Source organism: Melospiza melodia, chromosome 5, assembly GCF_035770615.1.
Source record: "Melospiza melodia melodia isolate bMelMel2 chromosome 5, bMelMel2.pri, whole genome shotgun sequence".
NCBI classification, from domain to species: Eukaryota; Metazoa; Chordata; class Aves; order Passeriformes; family Passerellidae; genus Melospiza; species Melospiza melodia.
The window spans coordinates 83,154,299-83,180,435 of NC_086198.1; the positions used below are offsets into that span (position 1 = coordinate 83,154,299).

At 36.8% G+C, this 26,137-nt stretch overlaps 1 protein-coding gene across 1 annotated transcript; it reads left to right on the plus strand.

The window, feature by feature from the left end:
• Positions 1-536: 536 nt before the first annotated feature.
• On the plus strand, positions 537-25,074 carry NCAPG (non-SMC condensin I complex subunit G). Its single transcript, XM_063158058.1, has 21 exons — positions 537-647; positions 1,253-1,462; positions 2,320-2,548; positions 3,796-3,941; positions 4,853-4,937; positions 8,212-8,404; positions 9,905-10,054; positions 12,192-12,332; positions 13,317-13,440; positions 14,106-14,195; positions 14,347-14,526; positions 14,977-15,087; positions 15,628-15,747; positions 17,264-17,497; positions 17,826-18,007; positions 20,618-20,792; positions 21,233-21,394; positions 22,217-22,388; positions 23,402-23,488; positions 23,901-23,976; positions 24,778-25,074. The coding sequence occupies exons 1-21, from the start codon at positions 537-539 to the stop codon at positions 24,899-24,901; spliced, it is 3,102 nt and encodes a 1,033-aa protein (XP_063014128.1). The 3' UTR covers positions 24,902-25,074.
• The last annotated feature ends 1,063 nt before the right edge of the window (positions 25,075-26,137 follow it).

Sequence of the window (26,137 nt, forward strand, 5' to 3'; positions counted from 1 at the left end):
ATTTGCTCACAGGCAACCCGACGCAGGACCAGGGGAACATAGTGCGCCACCTTAAGGCTGGCGTTAGGACGAATTTCTTCACAGAAAAGGCGATTAGACAGGGTGAGTTTTCACAGAAAGGTGAGTGGGCCGTCCAGGGAGATGGCAAAGTCACCATCCCTAGAAGTCTTCAAGAAATGACTGGACGTGGCACTCAGTGCCATGGTCCAGTTGACACGGCAGTGTTCGCCCACAGCTTGGACTGAAATACCTCAAAGCTCTACCCCCACCCGTTCCGTTCTATGATTGTGTAGAAATGGCGACGCTCCGCGAGCGTTCCCGGCCAACGGCCGCCATTGGCCGCCCGCCATCGCCCGCCCCGGCCCGGCCCCCGCCCCGCCTCCAGCGCGCGGGCACCGGCGCGCGCCCGCCCGGCCTTCTCGCGAGATCGGGAGCGGCTCCCGCGCCCGGTTTGAAGCTGCGCGCGCGGACGCCGCGGCCGTTGCTGGCGCGTGCGCGGGGCTGTGAGGGGTCGGTGCCGCAGCCGCTCCTCCGCCATGGGAGCCAGAAAGAAGCTGCTGCAGGTCCAGGAGGCCTTTCAGCTGGCCCAGAAGCCTCACCAGAACCACGCGAAGCTCGTGGTGGCTCTGAAGAGCACTTATGCTCAGGTACGGCTGCCCTCGGGCAGCCCGGCGCGGCGGGAGCTGAGGGCCCCAGCGGCTGCTCCTCTGGTCCCCCGGGGGCAGGGGCCGCCCCCGCCGTGTTCCCCTAAAACGAGCACCAGAGTGTGCCTAAGGACAGCCCGCGACTTAAGAACAAGCAAACAAACAAAAAGAACTCCCCAACCCTCTCTCAAAAACCCCACCCAAATGCCGCAAAGCCAGGCTGCTGAACTGTTCTGCCCAGTTGTCTCCTGAGAGCTGCCCGCGGGTGCTGGTGATGCCGGGGAAGGTGTGAGGGTGTTGGGATGCCCGAGGTGTGGCTGTGACACAGGATATAATGCACGGGGTGTGATTGATGTCCTGGAATCTGTCGGCCGGGTGGAACCCCCGATTGCAATGTACCTGCTGTGTAATTAATTTATAGCAAAATACTCACTGAGAGGGGCACGATAGCGGGTGTGCCCCGACCGCTGGCTGTAGCCCTTTAAAAATTTAAATTCAATTGGAAGCTGTCAATAGTAAGCCCACTTACTTTATTTTTCTGTGGTACAGCTTTGAAAGATGAACCGGATAGTTATCTTTTGTTGTGGTTTGATTTTTTTTTTTCCCAGTTGGATGATAAAGAAAGCTTTAATGAAAAATTCATTCACTTCCTCAAGTATGCTATGATAATCTACAGGCGGGAACCAGCAGTGGAGCGAGTGATCAATTTTGCAGCTGCATTTGTTACTTCATTCTATGAGATGGAGAAAGAAGATGGTAGTGAGGAGGGAGAAGAAGATAATTTACTTCTGAATTATGTGTTTACATTTCTGCTTGAGGTACAGTTAACATTTATTCTTAAATGTCTAACGTTTCTAACATAGAAAATGGAAACTTTTTGCAGTGGGGAAAACTTGCTGCTACCTGACAAAACTTAAAAATTAGAACTTAAAAAGTGAAAGCAAAACAAAGCTAGTGCTTGACACGTAACACCATCCCCATTCCCCCAACACAAAAAGATCCACCACATCACACACAATAATCCAACAACTGGATTTCAAAATTTGAGCCTCTGAGAAAAATGAAAGTTCTCCTATATGGCTATCAGGTATATGTATAAGCATGAAAGTGTGGGAGTGCTGTGGAAATTAATTTATACCCTTCCTTTGATAACAAAAATATTAGAACATCTTCTATACAACTGTGGTTGGCATGTGTATTATTTCTTTCTGCTTACTGCAAGTGTTACATAGAAACAGTTCCAACAGCATGAACACAGATAGAATTACATTTTCCTAAACTATTGATTTTCCATGGTAAGATTATGGATCAGGATAACTAACCATAATTGCTAATGTGTTTTTTTCCTTCTAATGTTTTGTGGAGGCAGAGCAGTAAGCTGGCTAATGCACTGCAGGCTGCGTGCAGTGGTCAGCGTGCTGCTTCCTTTGGGAAGGCACTGCTGATTTTCCAGTCACTGGTCCAGGCAATGGGCTGTAATTCTGTAATTGCTTTTCAGTTCTGTGACTTTTTGAGATGAAAAGTCAAATTAAATTGGAAAAGCTTTTGAAACATAGAAGTGCATATTTAATTTATTGTGTAGAATATTAGGCAGTTAGATGTGCGTATTAATAGCCTTATGATGGAAATGAGAAAAATGTGATTATAAAAATACCTTTTTTTTTCTTTCCCCAAGTCTCACAATGCCAACAGCCATGCAGTGAGGTTTCGAACCTGTCAGCTTGTTAATAAGATTTTGGGAAATATGCCAGAGAATGCTGAGATTGATGATGACTTATTTGATAAAATTAATGGAGCTATGCTGATTAGACTTAAAGATAAATTTCCAAGTGTGAGAATTCAAGCTGTCTTGGCCCTGTCAAGACTTCAAGATCCTAAGGATGAAGCCTGCCCTGTTGTTAATAGTAAGTAGTATTGATCTTTCTCTTTTGTCTAATTTACATTGCTTTAAAGTATTTCAAAGCTGTTTTTTTTGTTTTTTTTTTATCATTGACTAAGTGGATGTTTGAGGGTAATCTTGTAATAATACATAAACTGTGAAACTTTGCTAGAGGAGTTGGAGGATGCAAGATGTGTGTTCAAGGGGAAGGGACAGCTGTTAGGAGAGATCTGCTGGACACTCATACTGGGCTCAGGCTGCTCTGGGCTGAATGTAGAAGCAGGCTTGTGAAAATGTGTTGGATACTAGAGTGGAGGTACCAAACATGTTTGTTCAGTTCTTGCCCTCTAAGGAGCCTTTGGTACTGTTAATTGATTTAGCACAAAACTCTTAGTAGAAATGATAGAGAAAAACTATTGTTGTCTCAAATTATGATCACTTTTCTAGAAGAGATCAGCATCTCTGCAAGGCAGGGATCTTGATGATGTTTGAGGGTTTCTTTGTGTATTGTATCATTCTTGCCAAAGTTTCCATTTCCTTTGCCTCAAGGTAGACACAGTGTGCATTTGTACCAGCAGAGCTGGTAATTAAATTGTGCCCTGATTAATCTTTACATATTGCCTTTTATGAAAAATTACTGAATTGGGGGTTTCTGTTAAGGGAGCTTCTTTTAAATTTTATTTTCTATGTGATGTTTATAGGTTACTTATTTAGAAGCACATAAATTTCACAGTAAGTCATTGTCTCACAGAGCAAGAGGAATTTGTGTATACTGTGATTAAACTAAGTTTATAGTTGCCTTGAATTTTGAATAAGGTTCAAGAATATAATAAAAGAGCTTGAGCAATGTGAGGGATTTACTGTAAGAGTTTTGGTAGGCTTAATGGAGATTGCAGTTTTCCATTCATAGGAAAAATTGAGGATCTACTTCAAAAGATAATGAAAAGGTACAACTAGTGAATAGAGGTCTTACAGAGCCAATATTTGGAAATGTTTTATTTTTCTGCTAGTAAATGACAAAGTGGTTATTTATGGGTGGGATCTAGAGCAGATATTTTTGGAGTTGTTACCTGAAGATCTTACTTATGATTACAAATATTGTTTCTTTTGACATCATAGCTCAGCATGTAGTTATCTTAAAATCTTGCAGGGGAGGGGTTTTGGTAACAGCTGCTGGTTTGTTGTTTTTTTTTTTTTTTATTTTTTTATATTTTCTGTTTTTCAATGTTTCAAACTTATATGAATGCATTATGATGACTATTTTATTTTCAGTTTATAGCACATTGCTGGAAAATGATTCCAACTCAGATGTGAGACGTGCGGTGCTGTCGTGTATCGCTCCCTCAGAGAGGACTCTGCCCATAATTGTAGGCCGCACCATGGATGTGAAGGAGGCTGTCAGAAAGCTGGCATATGAGGTAACTGGGCTCACTTACCATTCATTTCAAAGGCTGACTTAGGAAAAAGGCTTGACATCTTTTATTATATTTCACTTACCACTAAGATCAGTTCAATACTTCATTGACCAAAATTTTGAGGGGGGTGATTTAATGCAAGTTTTCTAGTTAAAACTGCTGAACTCGACTGTAGAACTTTCTTGATGGAATTTACTTGTGTGGTAGAATTTGTCTGTTGAAGATCAGGTAGTAACAGTATCAATTATGTATGCAGTCAGTTGTTTTTCCTCTATGCATTTTGTCATTGAAGCAAATTTGCTTCTCTGGTATTATGTAGTGGATGTTAGGACCACAGCAGTAGTGAAAAATGGCATGGTTTTGGTATTGCAATTTTGGGAAGTACCAACCGTTATTCATGTTTGCATGCAGAGGTAAGAAATATGCTAACATGTCTGTTTCTTATGCAGGCATCTTATGGGAGATCTTGAAACAAAGTGTTCAATTTTTTCACACAGAACTGTCTTCTGCTTTTTAAATCTTTGGTTAGATTGATTTTTTCAACTGAATCTCTGTGTTAGTAACTTTTTAAGAAAAGTACTTAGTTCTGTAATTTATTGTAGGTATTCATCACCTTGCTCACATTAAAGAGAGAGGATAATTTTCATGTCCAGGTGTTGCATTCAAGCAGAGCTGATGAGCTTCTAAGCTATGTGTTAATTTTCTTGTTTATTTTACTTTACATTTTCTTCCATGCACAAGGATCTGATAGTTAATTGTTGGTACAGTACTGTTGGTTATAGATATTAGAGGTTTCTATTGATTTAGGATTCATGTGGATGGTTAAAACTCTTAAGTGTAAAACCATAGGTAGGTAATGGGATCATTTGTTATCAAATGTGGAAATGTATTTTAATGTCTTAATATTTTTCAAGGTTTTGGCTGAAAAAGTTCACATGAGAGCTCTGACAATAGCACAGAGAGTTAAATTGTTGCAACAAGGACTTAATGACAGATCTGGTAAGAGATCATAAAGTTTCTTAACATCTTAATACTAATGTTTAAGAGAGAATACTTTCTGATTGTAAATTGTTGGGGTGCTGTATGCAGAAGCTGTGATGGCAATAATGAGCCCAAAGGGATTAATGAGGTACCAGGAAGTGTTTAGACACATGAAATCTGTTTGCTGCTTTGTTTTTCCAGGCCCTTTATAGTAAACAAACCAGAAAAGAATTGCACTTTCAAAGAACCTGAAAGCCAGTGAGCTTTAAAATGGGACCAAATGCTATTAAAATTAAAAAAAAAAAAAGTAATTAAACACAGAATTAGAAAAAAATTAATTATTTTGGTGTATTCAGAAATGTTACATTACAGATATTTTTGGAACTAATAAATGTATTAAATAATTTAAATATGAACATTAATATCAGTTTGAAAATATTTCCTATGTGCTGTCAGAGAGAAATCTTCTCAGCTGGTTAATTTTTTGTTTAACTAGCTTGAGGTTTTTTTTTTAATGAATCTTTGACCCTATGCATTTCACCATGGGGCAGCTTTATTCTTTTTAATGTCTTTTGTACTGTATCACTCTACAGACAGAGCCATTCAGAATGTACCCATAATTGTGTGTCATGGTATTGACAAAAGATGAAAACATCACCTGCATCTGAGCAAGACAATTTTGGCCTGCCTATGTAGAACTCCCTTTTGGTGTTTTTGTTTCCCCCAGCTGCAGCAATTGTATGCATGAATTTCACAATGGAAGCTAACCAGTTTTACTGAGTGCTGATGTGTAGTCCCCCTGCTTTGATTGAAAAGCCTGCACTAAGTTGAATTTTACTCTGAGAATTTCCCTTGCTGAATGATGTGCTGCTTGGGAATTGTGAGAATTATGATCTATGTGGATATTCACTCACAAAACAAGAGTGAAGTACTGGGTACTAGAGCTCTTTAAGGTGTGTTGTGCATGCATGTGTTTTTATTGATCTGCTCTTATTTTTGGCTATTTTTGGGGATCATATTCTGTTCTTGACAGGAAAGGAAGAGACAATCAGCTGACTCCTTTTTTATGCTGTATAGAACTTTTTATGCTGTATAGAACTACACTTAAAAAGACCACCTCCTTCTGTAGAGGAGGTTTTAGTCACTTTGCCCCACCTATGCTGAATTGGTCTGTAGTAGCTTACAGAAGTTTGCCATGTTCTGTTTCTGAAGTCCAGCACTGAAAAACCCATGTTCTGAATTACTGTGTCTTATTGATACACTAGTTTTCTGTTTTATCTAACTAGTTGCTGCATGTCTGCTGGCTGCCCCCACTCCCCCTGTAATCCTTGGTTGTCAGAGATACTTAGGATGAATGCATTTCTTTTAGTAATCTCTCCAAACTGGGGAGGAAATTACTTTCCCAAACTTTTCATGTGATCCTTCACTTGTCAGGAACAAATATCTGTTGTATTCCTTTAAAGGAAAAGTACAGCCTTTCTATGTGACCTATTTTTTGGTGACAGTGATGAATTCAACATAAAGAAGTGTCTTCTTTTATGATTCAGGACAGATACTTTCTTAGTGTCTGTCTCCACCTTAGGATGGTTTTACATCCCAGCTGTTGAGGACTTTTTCTTGACATCTAGAATCACAGGGTATGTAACATCTGCCAGGGTGTGTAGTTTGACTGATGTCACGTGTTCCTGGCCAGGTAGGATTGTATTCCACATTGGCAATTCTGTATTGCAAATCCTGTAGCTCTGAAGGATACATATATCTTTATTGTGAAGGATATATGTATCTATTGAATTTGCTTATCTGGGTAACTCCTGAGGTAACAAGTGAGGAACCTGCTCATTCAAGGTACCAACACTGAAATTTTGGATGTTTTTCCATATTGGCTTTAGAACAAGGACTTATAATTAGATAAGATGTAGAGTACATAATGCACATTCTGCTTAGTTATGCTTTTCAGGGTGAGTTCAGCTCTCATTGTACTTTATTCTACTAGTTTATGCTTTTCACCTTCTTGGAGAGGTTTCTTATCCTTAGGATTGTAATTTAGCTTTTTCAAGGCCTTTTTACAGTCCTTTTTGAACTGTAAACTATATTTAACTGCAGCATTTATTATCATGAGTTACATATAAGAGGAGAGATGGATGTTGTCAGTGTGTGGGGATTTTGTTTCCCTTATACTGGATATTGTTTTCTGAAAGAGCCTAAGAGCAAAAATGTTTTGCTCCTTAGTTATTATGTTTTTATCTCCACCAGACACTTAGCTGTTCAACTTCCCTGCTTAATTCTAGGTGAATGCATTAAAGATGTATACATTCTGGATGTTCCCATAAATTTTTTTTCATTGATTAAATAGCACCTCTTGATCCAGGAATTGTTTCTTGTGGCAGTGGTGAGTAGGGAGTTAATGTATCATATGTAAACTTCATAATCCATTCCCATAATTGAAATAGCATGAGAATTCTGTATGGCAATTCTCATGTAGTATCCTGCCTCCAAAAGTGGTGACTCCTGAAACAGAGCAAGTATGTAACAATGCTTACCAATGCAGAATGTTTGGGACTGGAGCATCTCTGTTACAAGGACAGGCTGAGGGAGCTGGGCCTGTTCAGCCTCCAGAAAACTGGGAGGGGAGCTCATCCATGTCTGTCAGTGTGTGAAGGGAGGGTGGCAGGAGGATGGAGCCAGGCTCTGCTCAGTGCTGCCAAGCAATAGGAAAAGACCCAGCGAGCAGAGAGTGATGCACACGGTGTTCTGCCTGAACACAAGGAGGAATTTCTGCACTGTGCAGGTGACTTTGCACTGGAACAGGTTGCCCAGAGAGGTTCTGGAGTCTCCCACACTGGAGATATTCATGAAGTGTCTGGATGCAGCCCTGTGCCATGTGCTCTGGGGTGGCCCTGCTTGTGCAGGGAAGTTGCACCAGATGACCCACTGTGGTCCCTCCCAGTCTTACCCATTCTGTGATTCTGATTTTGGATATTTCTTCTACAGGAGTTTGTGGTTTGTAGGTTTTCTGGGTTGAGATGCTGTCTTTAAATGTAAAAGTTTATTGCATAGAGGTTTTTTTTCTAATTCCTTGTGAGGGCAAAATTACATTGCCTCAAAAAAAGGGTGTACCCCAGGTAGTTCTTGCTCAACAGAGTTTTTCTTTATTTAAGGTAATCTTAAGTTTAACTGTATAATAGCTTCTTTTGCAAAAAGACTTCTATAGAAAAATGTTTTATGAAAGTATGTTTAAAATTTGATATTTTTTAAACTTTGTTTTAAACTGTTTGAATTCTTGTATTATTAGATGCTGTTAAGGAGGTAATGAGGAAGAAGCTACTTCAAGCCTGGTTACAGTTCACTGAAGGAGATGTTTTAGAATTGCTCCATAGACTGGATGTAGAAAACTGCCCAGAAGTGGCCATCCCAGTACTAAATGCTATGTTTTCATTATCTCCACTTCATGACATCGTTCAGAGCTGTAAAAACCTTGATAGCAGGTATGCAGAGCATTCTTCATTTCCAAAAGATGAGTGTTTTCTATGAGAATATAAAACTAAATTCATTTAACCTCTTAAGATACTGGCCCGTTTCCTCTGTAAGAAAGTTATTTCACTATTATTGATGCTCTTTAAAGCCAGACAGGCCCACATCTATAGCTTTGGAGTGCAGTGCATGTAGCATCTACTGATTTCAAAACATCTCTCCTGCTACTAACCAGAATGCAAGGCACTTCATGTGATACTGTGCATTTTCTCCCATAATAACAAAGATTTTGCTCTTGCTTTTTAATCAGTGACAATTTGTCACTTAATTTCATCATCTGAGATTAGACTCCTACCACACTTCAAAATCTTTTCGTTCTGATTGATCTGACTTTGGTCCTGAGCAAAATGAAGCTTCCATTCTGAAAAACTGGGCTGAGAATTTTTTAAGTACCAGATCTCTTAGACTAATGACATTTTGAAAAGTAAGTCAAATTAGTCAGTTTATAATGAAGCTTACATTAATTTAATTTATGGAAAACACTAGGATTGTTTTTGTATGAAGTTTCTGAGTACAGCTTGAATGATGGAGTATCAGAATGATAAATGGTTAGATTGTTTAAGTCTGTGATTTCTGTTTGTTAAATTTACTTTTAAATAAAGACCTGTCAGATTAATGAGAATCTGTCAAAAGGTCAGTTTTCATTTACATGTTGCCTTGGGTGTTTTTGGCTGGGTTTTTTGTTTGTTTTGTATGTGAGCAATCTAAAGCAAAACCAAAATTGCTGATAGTTTGTAAGTAAAATGGGATTCAAGGGAGTAAAAAGTACCACTGCAGAGTCTTTTCTGTTTTGAGGTAGAATTAATGCAGAACTTAATGTTCTGCTTCAAAAACGAAGATTAATTTCCATGCTTGGCATGAAAAATACTATGGATCTAAAAAGGAGTGGGGGTCTCATGATGGATGATCTGTGTATGAAGGCAGGTGGATGAGGAGCTTACAGAGTTGCTGAGAAAAAGTTGTATTAGATTTTGTATTTGACATACTGTGATTGCTGCTCCACTGTTGTCTCCAGATCTTCTGTTAAGAATGGAAGAAACAATTCAGAGAAGCTGAAAAAATATTTTAATGCTGTTTTGCATTTCTGTGGATTAGTGGTGTTCAGTTTTCCAGACTTGTGCAGGGATAACAATGTTTCATAAAGTACCTGCCTGGTTGCTCTAGGAGGTCTGAAGGGTTGGGCACAGTGTTTCTGCAGACTGGTGTGAGCAGCCTTGAGTTACAACACTGAGAAGGGCACTGTAGTGAATGGCTTGGGGAGCTGTGTCCTCAAGAGACAGGGAGTTATTTTTCTCAATCTCTAACTATTTCTGTGGGGAATACCTTTGATGGAGTTTTATTTGCATTTTAGGAAATAATATTTATTTCTTATTTTCTAATACTTGTGTGTATTTATTGTTTCAGACTCTATTATTCATCTCTTCATGTTGCTTTTTTTTTTAATTTTTGTTTAGAAAGCTGATTCCAGTGGAGGATTTAACAGCTGAGAATGTGTTATATTGGAGATGTCTTTGTGAATATCTAAAATCAAAAGGTGAAGAAGGTGAAGTTTTATTGGAAGAGGTGCTGCCAGAACCAGCTATATATGCAGATTATTTATTGAGGTACATTGCATTTAAAAATGAATCTCTTACCACTAAAGTAGATTTTTATTTTTAAATTAGAGAATATTTATTTTATTCAAGTGTTCAGGTATCCTTCAAACCCAAAGCTGTGCTTGAACAGGGATTTTAGCATTTCTTTGCTTTTTTGAAAAGATTTTTGAGAGATTTTTTTCAAGCTTGCAGAAATTGACACTTCTTCCAGTGCTGTCATTTGTGAAAATAAAGTAAAATTTTGCTGCTGTCCCTAAGAGAAGCATTTTTGAATTGAAACTTCCCTCTCTTTTGCCTGCTTAGGCAGGCATGCTTCCTAAAAACTTATGTTTGAAGGCAGTGACAGAGCTGCCAAATGAGCAGTTACAGAACAGTTATTTAACTGGAGGGCACAGGAGGATGGAAATGAATGTTTTGTTCATGCAATGTTTTTATTCAAGCAAAGAATGGCAATTGGTTTTTTATTGATGGGGTGTTAGTGTAATAGTTTTGATTGGTTTTTTTGTTTTGTTTGTTTGGGGGTTTTCTTGGCTTTTTTTTTTTTGTCTTCATGGGATTCTTTAGTCTTAACATAAATTTTGAACAGAGTTTGCTTCTGAGCATGGATAATGCTGGGAAATCTTAACTGAGGTGCTGTACCTGTAAAACAGTGTACCTTCCTGAAATGATAATAAATCAGATCTGCTGAAAAATGCATTGTATTGATGGATGTTTCCAATTAAAAATATGCATATTCTTTTCTCACTGCACTGGGTGTAGCATACTGGTAGTGATTACAGAAGTCATTGCTACTTTTCAGTGTGGAATGTGTTAACATGTTTCATAAACATTTAATAAAAGAAACATCTGTGCTTCCTTAGTTTGGAAATGTATATCCAGTCTGGTGGATATAAATTTATTCATTCATTATTCATTTTACAGTCCATGAAACATTTATTTTCCAAAAAATCTGTTCTTTCAGAGAACATTTGTTCTGTTTTCATCTAGTCTTACTCAAAGTGCCTTCAGTTACACTACTCTTCAGGGTGAGGCTAAAATTAATCAGGTTTACTAGTAATTGTTTATGGTATCAACTGTTAAAGCCCTCATTGCTGAGCTGTTTCAGGTATGATTTTCAGTTCTCAGTTTCTGGTGTACAGTGCACAACTGTGCACTGCCCTGTGTTGGTCAGGAGGAGCAGGAACATGCTGGTCACTGGGACTTCAGGAAAGAGCAGATTGTGAGCTGCATTTCCATATGCACTGTTACCTGCTGCAGGTATTATTCAGTGATCAGAAACAATTTTCATTTCAGATCTTCTTAAATAGTAGTTACATGTGAAGTTTTTTGTCCTAAATTTGAAGAAATTGTAAAAATTTGCTAAAAATAACAAGCTCTTACTGAAAAGTATCTACAAAGCTGAGGTAGAAAAAAGTGTATTTTCCACAGCTTATGTCAGTATTTGAATTGTATTTTATGATATTGAATTTTGTACTTGATGTTTCACTTCAGATTTTCTGAACATGCAAACTCCCACTGATAGATAAAATTTTTAGAAAAAAACAATTGAGTCTAGAAAAAAAGAAATGGAACAAACTGATTGCACTTTCCATGCTATATGGCTGAATGTATCTGATAACAGATTATTATTCTGTGATGACATATTTAATCAGATTAAGACATCACTGTACACTTCCATGATTTTCTTGTATTTTGTCTTGTAGGCAATATAACAATTCTGAAATTGTAAAAGATACATTATACCTAAATATGCAGAAAATAGTAAGAAAAATGGTGTATCTATACATTTGTTCCTAAGATGTTACCTTTATGCATTTTTACAGAACTGAAATCACATGTTTCCTATTGTATTGCATTCACAAAAGGGATTTCTTTATTTAAAGTGCATTATTTTGAAACTGTACATTATTTGGTATAAATAACTTCATGAAAAATAATCCATGAAAAGAACACAATCATTAATTTTTAAGGTTTGTACCTAACATAACCACTTGTTTTTTACAGGACACAGAAGTGGTGGGATTTTTATTGGGGTGGAGCAGGAGTGGATATTTGGATTTGTTTGGAGTGTATTTATTTATTTACTTATTTATTACTGTCCAACAGTGAACCTGAATGTAATTATATCTCTTCTGTTTGGATTCAGTTATCTTCAAAATATGCCAATTCTCAGTGAAGAACAAAAAGAAGACTTTAATTGTTTTGAAAACCTGATGACAAAAGAATTCATAGGCCAGCAACTGATTCTAATCATAGGCTGCATGGATACCATGGAAGAGGGAGGAAGGTAAACTTAAATATCAAATTTGTGTTACTGAGCTTAAGACACTCATGCCTGAGGACAGGTATAGAACCTCTGCTTGGAAAAGAACCTGATCCAGCAGAGAAAATACATTTCTAATGCTAGCTGGAATAGAAAGCAGTCTCCTTAGTAGAATTGGTCCCAACATTGTGCCACATATTGTCTGCTTACTTTTATGGAAATGTAAGTTCTAATTCTGATTCAGCATTGTTAGGGGAAAGAAATTCAGTTGTTTTTGTAATATATCATTGAGATTATGAAATTACAAAACTTCTTATTTGGAGTATTGTATGTAAAAAATAAAGGGAGAAAAATGTATTGCTTCAGAACAGATGACTTGTAGCAAGTAACATGTTTGTTTCTTATGTTTTTAAGCTATAATCTGCTAAGGCCTAAAAGGCTACAAATATCTTAGATGCCAGGCTAAATTGTGTTAACTGAGTCATTCTTATAATTTTAACAGTCTTTTGGTGTGAATTAAGAAGAGCAAATGAATTTGAAAATTCATACCATCTCAAGTATTTTGTGAAAACTTACAGTTATGATACTATAAACACAGCAGTAATTTCAAACTCTCACTGGAATGTGTCAGTGTGTGCCAGACTGGCAGGGTAGTTTAAGTTGTATTTTTCTTTCTTTTTTTTTTTTTAAGTTTTCAGTCAGATATTTTCCATGAAAGCATTCTGCAGTATTGATACTGTTTCTGCTGGTATGACTTTTCTTTGGACAGTAGAGACATATGATTAAAAAATTCAGCATTTTCTAATCAAAAGAAAACAGGTAAAATCAGTAAAAGACAAACATTGCTAAGTAAGAAAATACATTTGGCAGTTAATGTAGCTATGGAGAAAAGTTTCATACTGTATTATGAAATCTTCATCACAATATCTCCGAGTTGGTAGGATAGTAACTCTTATGTCTTCCATTTGCTTGAATAAGAAATCACTGGTTTTTTTTCCTCTAATCCAGAAAGCACCTGCTAGTTATTTTACAAAAGATTCTCATTTTACCTTCAACTTCAGCAGCACTTATCCCTCTGCTTGTTGAAAGATTGCTCAGTATTGTTAAGGATGAGGACAGAAGGATTCAAATTGTAAGTAACTGTAAAAGCTTGTTTTCTAGTCTTTATCTTTCCCATAAATCAAACATTGTAAAAGAAATATCAGTATTTAAATATTGTCTCCTTCCCTCTTGCGTTTTTTTGGCTTGTTGGGGTGGGTTTTTTTGTTTTGTTTTGGTTTTTTTTTTTTTTTTTTGTGGGTTTTTTTGTTGTTGTTTGTCATTTTGGTTTTAGGCATAGCTGCATTTTGTGGTTTTCTAGAGAGCTTTATGTTCAAAGATGTGACTGGTGTTGTAAATGCAGTCCTCACACTAGGAACCTGTTACACTTCAGCGGCCTGTTCCAGAATATTTTATTGTATTAGATGCAAAGTGTTTTGACAAAAACATTCAAAGTGAGGATGATGTAGATTTCAGGGTTTCATATTTCTCTTCATTCCTGTTAACTCAGATAGGTGCTTAAGGTCTTTTTGTTTCTTGCTTACCCAGCTGGATGGGAAAAAATGGGATTGAAATGTGCTCATGGAAACATTGTGTTTTCAAATTGAGGATTATTTACAGGGAACCAGCTGATAAGAGAAACTGCATGGATGTGGAATACTTTTTCAAAAAGATAACATTTTAAATTTGGAAAAGTGAAATGCTTAGTGTATATCTGAACTGCAATTAATGGCACTAATATACTGTTTGTGACAATAGATTGCAGAAATTATATCAGAAGTTCGTGAGCCAATTGTTGCAATTGACCAGCCTATTGATGCTGCTGAAATAAGAAAGCGGGAGCTTAAGGTGAGATTTTAGTTAATAATAAAAATATTTTTGTAAACTTAATCATCCAGAGTTTTACATAGTAGGTTAACATTGTCTAGTGTCAATAGGGTATCACTGGCTAATACTACAGAAGTTACTATGTTCATTTTCTTTTTACTTTGTATTTCAGCTGGCTGAAATAAAAGTGAAGCTTTTCGAAGCAAAACAAGCTTTGGAAGAATGCATTACTCTTCAGGATTTTAACAGAGCATCAATATTAAAAGAGAAAATAACTGAGTTGGAACAGACAAAAAATGATCTTATAAAAGCAGCAGAGCAACCTGAAATTAAAGAAATGCGTGTGGAGAAGGTCTCTTCCCTTCCTGTATTTTTAAGTGCTGGTTATGTTTTAAAATTTATTCTTAATTTTAAAAGAAAGTGTAGCTTGGCCTTGTCTAAAATACATTTTAAAAATTGAAATCAAACATTGATGGTATTAGTATTCTTCTTCTGCAATTATAGAAGCCAATAGTATGCTCTGACAAAAGATAAATTGTATAGAAGCTGATGGTATGTTCCAGAAAAAACAAATTGCAGTCTTGTTCTTACTCTTTTTACTCTTAACTAACTGAAAATATAAAAAGGAAATAATTTTGATCATAGCTTACAGACAGATGATGACTAATATTCTTGCACAACACATGTGTAGTGGACAGGAAAAGTTTATTTGGGTAGGGTCAAATTGATGAGTGGCCCCATTCTTATCATAGCCACCATTTGTATTAATAGTGTTTTTCTCTTTTCCCTGGCCAACTTGAAGAATGATCCTGAAACCCTGTTGAAGTGTCTGATGATGTGCTACGAGGTTCTGAAGATCATGTCTCTTTCTAAAGGCATCAGTCCAACCATTAATGAAATCATTCAATCTCTGGTATGTAGGAATGCAAAATAACTTGAGCTTGAATAGTAAATGCAAAAATATTAAATGATGCCATTGCATTGTTCATACTGTATCTAGTCTGGTTTTTTGTGTGGATTTTTACAATTGTGTCCTCAAAACTATTGCAAGTACATCGAAGTGGCATCTGTATTTCATAACTTGGAACTGTGCATGGTTTCTCTGCAAGAATATTCATGTCTTTTATGAAGAGATGTTTAGGTTTGTTGTGTGTTGGTTTTTTTGTTTCCCAGAGTGATCAACTCAATTTTGTTTGAAAACAAGTATTTTTTAAAAACAAACACAAAGCAAAACACTCATGTGACTTTTGCCATTATTTTCTTGCTGATTTCAAACAACATATTCAATCTGCTTCTGTTTATATCTAGATAAACAGAGTATTTGATAGTTGCCATTTTCTAATACTGTATCAAAATAAATTATTTCTAATTTCAGGATAATATATTTTAGTAGTCAGAGTTTTATTTTCAGTTTATGTATTTTGTCTATAAAGTTTAATATTATTGTTTTCAGATACTTCCAGGTGTAATTAATGTCCACCCAGCTGTGAGAAATATGGCAGTTCTGTGTTTGGGCTGCTGTACTCTTCAGAACAAAGAACTTGCCCAACAACAGCTTCCATTGCTGTTACAGGTAAAATATCTGATAAGAAGTGAAATTATAGTCTTTGTGACTTAGTAAATAAATCTAGTCTTGTATCTTTAACAAGCTGTCATACATAGTAATGTTCTTTGAGACCCAGTAATTCCTCATTTTCTGAAGATCTGGAGAGTATGGTTTCCTGTAGATATTTCTGATGTCTGATAAAATTCAGTTTATCTTGGTAGTGGCATGTTTTACCTTTGTGAAGTCACCTGTTGTCCTAAAATTTTCTAAGAATTCCTTATCCTTAAGGTCTCACTTTCTCTTCCAAATCTGGGTGAAATCCGTCCTGAATTTGTTACTCAATACAGCAAAGAGAAGCTGTAGGATTCTCTAAGCTTTCCTTGGGAAACCAAACTAAAAATGAGTCTGGTTTTCACACTTCTGTTGCACACTTCCTGTGATACTGGGTGTCTGATTTAAATTCTGAGTAATTAATATGTTTATATTAAGGATTGAGGAAGAGTTGTTAACTAGAGGATAAAGCAATATTCGAACCAACAAAACAATAGCATGGCCAAACATCTGTGAACATGGAGTGTGTTGGATGCTGTAATATCCACAGTTCCCAGCCTTGTGGTTGTTGTGATACCAAGCTAATTATATCCAATATGACACTTGTTAACCCTGGTTTTTGACCCTGGATTTGAGGGAAATGTGGGTGGCAACTGTGCTTTTCTAAGAGTGTGTTCAGGCAGACATTGGAGAAATGACAACAAGAGTTGAACTGATGTGCTTGGCTCAGACAAGATAGTAGAGTTGTAGTCATAGTGGGAGAACTTTGGGTTCCTAAAAAAGTAACATTTACTATTGTTTTTAATTTGGCTTTGAGTATGTCACATTAAAAAAAAAGTTTGTTTGGAGAGGATTTCAGTTACTTAAGTAACTAAAATTTTTGAGTTAAGCAATCTTTCTGCAGATTGTAAATCCCACAATCTCTGTGTGGGTTGCAATCAGAAGCAGGGTGTTGGACTAAATAGATGTAGAATCTCTGGGCTAACCCAAGAGGCATGGTTTGACTTGCATGTAATTTGAACTATAATACATATAGTAACCTCTGTAACTTTGACTTTTATCACTCTCTTGGTCTCTGTTGTCTTTTTACATACCATGATTTTAATTAAGCTGTTCTTTTGTTTAACTATATTTCTGTAATGCCTAACACTCTGCAGCAACCACAGGCAAATAGACTTTGTTTGTCCAGTGTCTGTTTATGGGTTGAACAATAAAATTACATCTCATACATGGATGTTCACTCCATGAGTGAAATTAATTTGATTGTATGTAGTGCAAATTGCATAGGTGACTTAATAAATTATTTCTCAGATTGTATTATAAATTCGGGTTTAAATTTGTATCACACCTTCCTAAAGTTGGAAAATTGGTTCAAATATTATGAAAAGTTTCCCAAAATAACCAATCTTATTAAAGGAAAAATCTTACTATGCCTCATTTCAATTGGTGGTCTACTGGAAGATGATATGTTTATTTTCCTTATTAAACCTAGGTGTTGCAAATAGATAACATAAAGATAAAGCTCAGTGCTTTAAAGGCGATCTTTGATCTACTAATACTGTTTGGAATTGAGCCTTTTAAAACCAGAAGAGGCAATGACTTTCAAAGTGAAAGTGCACACATTAGAACTGAAAATGGTGAGGATGAAAGTGAAACAATAGAGGAAGAAGAGACTGCCACCGTTCACAGCCTTCTGATGCTTCTCTCTGGCTTCTTAGACAGCACGGTAAGGAATATTATAAAATTTGCCTTAGCTTTGTTTTAAAATTATTTTTGCAGATGGCTTATCATCCCATTAGGCTGCCTGGGAATGTTATGTGATGCAAATTGAAATTAATGGTCTATTCTTAAAATACCTGTCCTAGAAAATGGCTACAAGTTTGTCACTGGTTCAGGCTAAGATTACCCTTGAGCAGCTTTGCATTCTGTTTGCAGGTGGAAATATGTGAATGCAGAGAAGTGATTGGTAAGACAGGGTAGAGGCTATTGCAGTGCAGTACTAGTGAAAAGCGTGCTGGTTGGGGTATGGGGTCTGTGATGAGCTCTCTGTTCAGTTCTCAGAGCTGAGGACGGAGGCTGCAGAGGGCATTGCCAAGCTGATGTTCTCTGGGAGGCTGAGCAGTGCCAAGCTCCTCTCGCGTCTCGTTCTGCTGTGGTACAATCCCGTCACCGAGGAGGACACTCGGCTCCGACACTGCCTGGGAGTGTTCTTCCCTTTGTTTGCTTATGCAAATAGGTAATGCTCTGTGTAGTTGTTTGATGACAATATACATTCATCTAGCAGCTTTAGGAACCTCTTTTGGTCTTGCAGTAGAAATGGCACAAATGCAAATTAGATTTAGACATCTAATTCACTCTCCTATGCCTATTGCTTTGAAAGTACATAATCTCAACCTGTGACCATTCTGAAGACTTTCCATTAATGGCTTTCCATGGGGCTTCCCCTTTTGTTTTTCTTTCCTAAGCCTACAATTGAAACTCTTCTCAAAGAGATTGAATAAAATTAATTTAAAAATATGTGCTTTACTTATTTATGGTGTTGAGCACTACAGGTAGGCTTTGAAGTGTCACTAAAAAGTAGCTAGCAGGAATGCTTCAAAAGAAAAGCAGTTATCAAAGCAGCAGGCTGCTGGGTTGTGGTTTGGGGTTTGGTTTTGGTTTGCTTTTGAACCAAGGAATATTCCAATTTAAATTCACAGCATATCCAAATCTCCTGTTTATTTTGGTGGTGGACAAAGGAGGTAGAGAGCTTATGTAAGGGAATAAGAGCTTAAATAGCAATTCTCATCTCCTTTTACCTGCTACTGAAAGCTTACTTTTCAATAAATGCTAGTAGTTTTATTAAGTTAGAGCAAATAAAGTATTTATCTGATTTTTTATAGTTAGGTTTTAATTTAGGTGTATTATGACACCTAAATTAAGTTATCTTACCTATTTTTCAAAACAAATTAAATTAAATTTTTGTGGTCTATACATTGCCATATTAAGAGGAGTAATACAAAGGGGTGTTTTCTTGAAGAGGTAAAAAACCCCTAAGCAATGTGGTATTTGTTGTTGTCAGAAAAAAAATGAAGAAAATTCCCAATTTCTCATAGAATGGGGGTTTCCCTACTCAAAATTCTTATAAAAGTAACAGAAAAATTGATTTAATATGTTTCCACTATCTCTGCTAATGAGTAATCAATTTAAGCTTTTAACATTGATAATCTTTTATTTGTGAATGTCATCTGATGCTGTGAATTTCATTCTCTTTTTATGAGCGTTCTAGTCCCATGTATTTCCGCGTCATTTGTAAATGAAGCAATTTCTTGTGGATCTCATCGATGATTGTGCTCTTGAAAAAATAACATGGTGTATGTGTTAAGCAAAAATCAGAAAAATCTGTGGAAAAAATTCCTATGTCTTAGTCTGGCTCATTGATTAGAATCTCTGTTTAGTTAGGAAATCTTATTTCTTTTCTGTCTCAAAACACTGTCTGCATCCTGGATCACAAATGGTCCATTTTAAGTTGAGTTATTTACTTTCTTCAGTGACAGATACTGTATTATTAGAAGTGAATTATTAAATACCAGGTGTAATTCAGAACTTGTCTGCAAAGTTGCCATTCAGTAAAGGAGAATTTGGGTAATAAATGAGATTTGGTGGAGGCTCATACCTAAATTTGGTACTGATCTCTCACAGAATTTTAAAGTACCATTTTTTTTTCTGGGTGCTGCTCTGTTAATCTTTCCACCTGGTCACAGATTTAATCAAGAGGCTTACTTTTTGAAATGAAATATTTGAACTCTGAGGAAGAAAGTTTGATCCTGACTGTTTAAATTATCTGTTGTGTTGGAAGTGTGATGTGAGATGCTGGAATAGGGACAATTCTTACTCATGGAATGTCTTTATAGTGTATTAAACTTGCAGGCAGTATAAGAGGAGAAGCTTCTGCCTTGTGCCTGTGTGTTATTGCAGATGTTGGGGTTTTTTCCATTTGCAGGGAATAATCTGAATGATACTTCAGTAATGCTTGAGCCAATATAAAGCCTTAAAGCTGCTGAAAGGGGGAGTTCTTGCTTTGGTTCTTTTGTAGCCAATTGTAGTGCTCAAAAGGATTTTTTGTCAGCTGGTTTTGCTCCATAATCCAGCAGCAAATAATCTGCTTTTTAAAAAATTACTTGCTTTCTTGGTTTTCTCCTGTAGTTATTTGGGTTCAAATAGGAAGTTAATAGAAATATCAGCAAGAGTAAAGGCTTCACTTCAACTGTACCTTGTACTTTTTGACATCTTACTTGTTAAATTGTTTTGACAAGTCTTGTGGAACCACACTTCTAGACAACTTGCTGCACGACCAAGTGAAACATGATTTTTAGGTTTTTAGGTTTGCTTGGCAGGAGTTATGAACTCTTCTGAGAAAAAAATCACAAGTATTTCTTCCAAAAATCCTGTTAACCACTGCATACTTTTTTTGCCAAGTTTCCTTGCTTTCTTACACAATGAGAAGTACCCCCAAAGAAATATGCTAGCAGAAAGGAGGAATGAGCAAAAACCAAGATTAATCTATGAAAATGAATTAGAGAAATGTATTTATGGAAATTTTTTCTCTTGTCCTTCAAGACAGAACATGTCTGTATATATCAGTTTCAGTAGTCAGGATGAATATTCAAATTCTTCAGAGGAAGGAAGTGTTAAAATTTCAAATGGTACTATGAAGCAGTTTTGATATCTTGATCTTGCTGGCTGTTGCTTCCAAGATTGGCTGCTCCCACTTTGATTGATGTACCAGGTCAGTGAACTTTCATCATGGAAGAAAAAACTCAATTTTGTTTTATTATGCTACTAATATTTGACTTCATTGAAACAGGTCCAACCAGGAGTGCTTTGAAGAAGCTTATCTTCCAACTCTGCAAACTCTGTTAAATGCTCCTGCAACATCACCTTTGGCTGAAATAGATGTCAGTAATGTTTCTGAACTGTTAGTGGATCTGACCAGACCAAGTGGACTGAGATGTCAGTCCAAGAAGTGCCAGGACTCTCAGGTACAATGCATTAAACTGTCAGAAAGTAGCACTTGTGTCAGGTTAAGAACTACTCCCCCTTAGTTTACTGCTACCTGTCAGGGCCTCTGTGGGATTCCCAGTGCCAGCAGTTGGATTAAATGAGTGCCTGCTCAGGTAATGAAGTCTTTTAGCTTGACACTTTCTTCCTCCTTTTCCTTCCCTTTTCTTCCCCCCTGTCCCAAATTTTCTGTCCCTCTTACAATTAAAAAAATGTTAGTAGGAACTTGCACGTGGCTAATTGTTTATGTTGTGGAAGATATTTATAAGAATCAGGTGGGGATTGTACTGAAAATAGTGCATTTTAGGAAGATGTTTGCTGTGTAAAATTAGCCAACTGTTTAAATGAGATTGTTCTCACTGTTGTCTCTAGTAAATAGTCCCCAGCAAAATTTCTGATGCCTAATTTCTTTCCTTTGCAGGAGTTAACAGTGCATGATAGTTTAGCCATGAAAATTTGCAATGAAATCCTGGCAGACCCAACTGCACCAGATGTCCGTATTTATGCGAGAGCTTTAAATTTTCTAGAACTCAGTAGTTCTTCTACAGAGAATCTGCTGGTGCTGCTCGATGAGATTCAGGAGGTAGTACATAAAAAGCATGGTTCTTACTTTTTTAATCATTAGTAGGCTAATGTTCTGATACCCCTAAAAATGGGCCTTTTGTTTACTTTGACCATATGACTGGAATTTATCTTCTAAACAGTTTTGAAAATTAATTTTTGAATAATTTATAATAATCTGAGCTGATATCACTGCATAAACCATAGACAGTACAAACAGCTTGAAACAGTGTTCCTGACTTGATACATTGCAGTACAGTAAGTTCTTTTGTTAACTGTGGTGTAGTTATTACTTTTAAGTTAAAATAAATTTCAGTATTGAGTCTTGCAGTTTTGCAATTTATCTTTAGTTAATTATTAATGGCTGAAATTTTACACCTAAACTTATGGTATAATGGGAAGATCATTAGCCAACATGAAAATGATGCTTGATTTAAGATGAAGTAGGAAAGGATTACAGCAGTTTTACTTTGGTGCTTTTATTATTATTTTAAAAATTGAAATTTGGAAGTGTGGCACAGGAACACAATGGTATATAGAAATGTCGGTAAGAATGCTGAATCCACGATTGGCATATCATCCAGTGATAGCTGTACTCTGTGTCCAGTTGCTTTAATTTTTTTCAGGTTTTCTTTAAGACAAATTATGAAAAAAATATGGTATTTTAGTGCTTAGTATTGATGGAGAAAGTTTTTCTTCTTTTAGCTTGACTGGTCACTTTCATATCACACAATGTATCCTTTGTGCAGTAATTTCACCTAATCCTATTAGTAAGCAAATTTTATAGATAAAAGTAATAGTTGTAAGTTCAAGTAGTGTTTAACATGAAATGTCTGCCCTCCAGAAAGTGGAAGATAAACCTTGTCAAAGAGCTATTGAGAAGCTCCATATGAAACTAACCAAGGGTCCCAATGTGGGCAAAAACCACTCTGGAAGAACTGAGGAAACAGGTCTGTCTGAAAGGACACAGGAAAGAGACATCACATTGTGTGAAAATACTGTTCACAATGAAGAAGGTAATTCAGGAGGGATGTAGCACGTGTACAATTCAATGAATTCTTTAGATATTATGGAAATAAGAAGTAATGGGACTTGAGAGGCAATTCCAGCTACTCCCCATATCACTTGTGCTCCAGCCCCTTCCCCAGCTCCACTGCCCTTCTCCAGACTCACTCCAGCAGCTCAATGTCTGTCTTGCAGTGAGAGGCCCAGAACTGAGCATGGGGTTTGAGGCCTCATCAGTGCTGAGTGCAGGGAATGGTCACTGCCCTGGACAAAGTCACTGCTGGCTCATGCTCAGCTTACAGACATTCAGCTCTTGGAGCTGCTCCCTTATCAGTGTCCTCAAATGGAAAATCACTGTTCCATGCTCCTGATCCTCTGATTCAGGGGACTGGGCAGCCTGAGCTCCATCGGTAATATTAAAGAATCCAGCAAATCAAGCACTGAATGGCTCTGCTTTTTTCTCTAGCTCTGCTAGTCAGGTGACTAACCATCTTCAGCAAGTGTTCATCCAGTGTTTTGTTTGGATTTTCTCCTGTTTTTACTGTACTGTCAAAAGTCCTTCTTTATTATCTCACAAAACACTGACCACGTTCAGCTGTAATTGAACTTTGGCCTTTGGTGCCTTCTCCCCACGCGTATGAACACAGCTCTGTCATCTTCCTGCAAAGCCTGACCTGCTGAACTTGCAGAGATCCTGCAGTTCCTTTTTCCTCTTGAGCTCCACAAAGAGGTCCCTGTTCACACAAGCTGATCCTCTGTCCTGCTTGCTCAGCTTCCAACACAGTGGAAGGAGCTAAACAGTCATCAAGAATAGTTTATGTATTATTGACCTTTGTTGGGGTGGAGTTACAGCTGAGTGACATTTTAAATTTCCTGTTAGCTTTATTAGCTACTTTCTGGTTTAAAGAAAAAGTGAGGTTCAATTGTGTGGCTTTTTAATGTAGCAGCCAAAATTTAAAATCCTGGTATTTAAGATAATCAAGTTTTAATTTATGAGTTCTGCATTTGTTATTCTGTTTAACAGAAAATAATGAAGATGCTCTTCATACTCCAGTTAATGAAGTTAAAGAAACTGCAAAATTAAGATCCACAAGAAGCAAAACTGGCAGAGGTACAGTGGCTACAATATTAGTTGTTTTTAATAAAATAATTTCATACTAACTTTTTGTGAATGCATAGATGGGAAAGCCATTCATACTCTGTTGTAGATTTATAGTTGTATTTGTTAAAATATTAAAGTTGTTTGTTCTTTGGAAATTTTTGTGCTGTTAGCCTCTCCCAATAACAGAGATTTCAGAAAAGAAGAAAGGACTGACTACAGGCTGGCAGATAACCCAGCCACAGCCACTGACAGTAACATACAGCTGTTTCTGTGAGAAGGAGAAAATTGTGGGGTTTTGGTTGTAGACTGCATATTTCTATGTTTAGATGCCATTTCAAACACTGAAGAAAAGTAGATACAGAACTAGTTTAAGAAAATAAATGATATGAAGATATGAAAAAAGACTTTTGCTTATACTTAGGACAGCGGAAAGCGTCAGAAGTGAGGTCTGTGAGCAGAAGAAAAACTGGTGCAAGTGTAAAACGTGGTCTTGAAAGGTAAATCCTTGTCTCCCCACCATCAAAACTATGATGTCTGTTCTAGCAAGGAAATTTAATTCAAATGTTTTTCTTTCCCAAACATATATGATTTGATATTCTCTGCTCCAAAAACACTGATAATATTTTAAGGAAAAAAATTTCTTTGAACTGGTACTTTTGAATGTACCTTTTGTGTGTTAATAGATATTCTAGCTGAAAAAGTTCAGATCATTGGTTTACATTATTGCTCTTCTTCCAGTTAATTTTTTTCTGCCTTTTTAAATTTGTTCTGTGGAAGTATAAATGTTTTAAATTTAAATCCTTTTTCCCCTCACAGTTTCATTGCTTGTTGTCCAACACATAGTTGACAAGCATCTAGAAATGACTGAAAAGTGAATATAGACAATGGATCTGTTCCCTTCTGATTTTGCAGGATATAATCATTACAACAACATTATCTTTGTACTTTTCAGCTGTGTTCTAATCTTTCTTAAGCAAGTAATCCATTTTCTGTGGACTTTATTGTGACCAGGGTCAGTCTCTCCCATTTGCCTATTTGATGTGTTTGCTTTGATTCCATCTAATTTTGGGGGAATTTGATTCCATCTAATTTTGCTGATTTTGCAACTCCTTATCACGTGGTTATCTTTACTGATACTGCTATATCACTTGAAAATAGCAATATATTCTCAAAAAATAAAAAGTCTTTAATTGGTAAGAAGTATTTTTGCTCTTTATGACCATGTTTCAACTTTGTTCCTATAAAAGCTCTTCAGTTTTAGTCTTTTTTACCTAACTCTTAAACACTCTGTGTTTCAGTGATCAAATTCCAGAACCAGTCCCAGTGTCAAGTTCGAGGCCTCAAAGACGAGCAAAAACTTTGGCATTGGAGAAAACCAGAATGAATCTTTCCAGACTGTTGAATGAGGAAACAGATGAGTGAAGACAGGAGAAGAAAGTGCCTTTGTCAACACTGGTAGTTAACATCAGACTTGAAAATAAGACTTTTTTCTTGCTAGTCATATTTGCTCCTTTTATATGAATCATTTATAATTCTACATTTATATATTAATTTTTTTAAAATAGATGCTTGTACTTCTTGTAATTCCTGATATAAAGTCCCTCATTCATGTAATAAAAATGGATTAAAATATTACCTGAACAAAACTTGGATGTGTTTTCTTTTACTTTATAGAGAAGAATGCATCTTACCTGAAAATAGAAATTGCTGTTGGTGCTAAATATTCCATAGTTAAAGCTGTTTTGATATTTAACAGTAGCAGAGTGGTTGCTTGTGATGGCAGCAATTTTGAATGTACCTACTTTTACAGCATCCGCTTTCTTCATAAGGTTTCATAACAGTAAAGCCTGGTCAGCAGATACTTACTTACCATTCATGTTAATGTAAAAAAATAGTTGATCTTAACTGGGAATTCTGCTTTCTGCAGGTGTGCATCCACTTAATTAAACAATGTCAAAGTGGTAGAACTGAGTAACTGATTTTACAAACCATACTGAAATCTACTGATGCTGACTTTGTTATATAGAATCAGGGACGTGCTTTTAGAAAAGCATAAAAATATTTGTGGTACAAAATAAGATCTGGTAAGGAAAGGAGTATTTCAATAGGAAGGGGCAAAAAATGAAATCTTCTAAGGTCAGTGTTGTGTCTTTTTTCAGCAGTATCCAGTTGTTATTTCTTTGAAGCTCTGAAGTTCAGAAGGGGGGAATGGCCAGGGCTGCAGAGGACAGCAGACGAAGCCGTGATCACTCAGCAGTCACTGTGGCTGAGCAGGGTCACTGGTGCTGGAAACGCCACAGAGCCACGTCCGTGTCACAGTGGGGCCACTTGAGAGCAGTGGCAGCAAGCTCACTCCATTGCTCCACATGCACCTCTCAGCTATTGATGCCCAATGCAGACTTTAGGGAACTTGCATTTGAAACTGCTGAATATGCTATAAATGATCTTTGGTCATTCTTAGGAACGACTTAGGGACACAAGTGACATTTAGTATTCCCAAAGTGTAATGCCCAAACTATTCTGCTGTTTCCAAGCTTGCATATAGGAAATAGAGGTATTGGAAACTTGTCAAACTGCAAACAGCCACAACACACTTTTCTGCTGGTATTTGCTCTGTTTAGAAGCTTCTGTAACTATGAGGAATTCATTTTGTCGTTT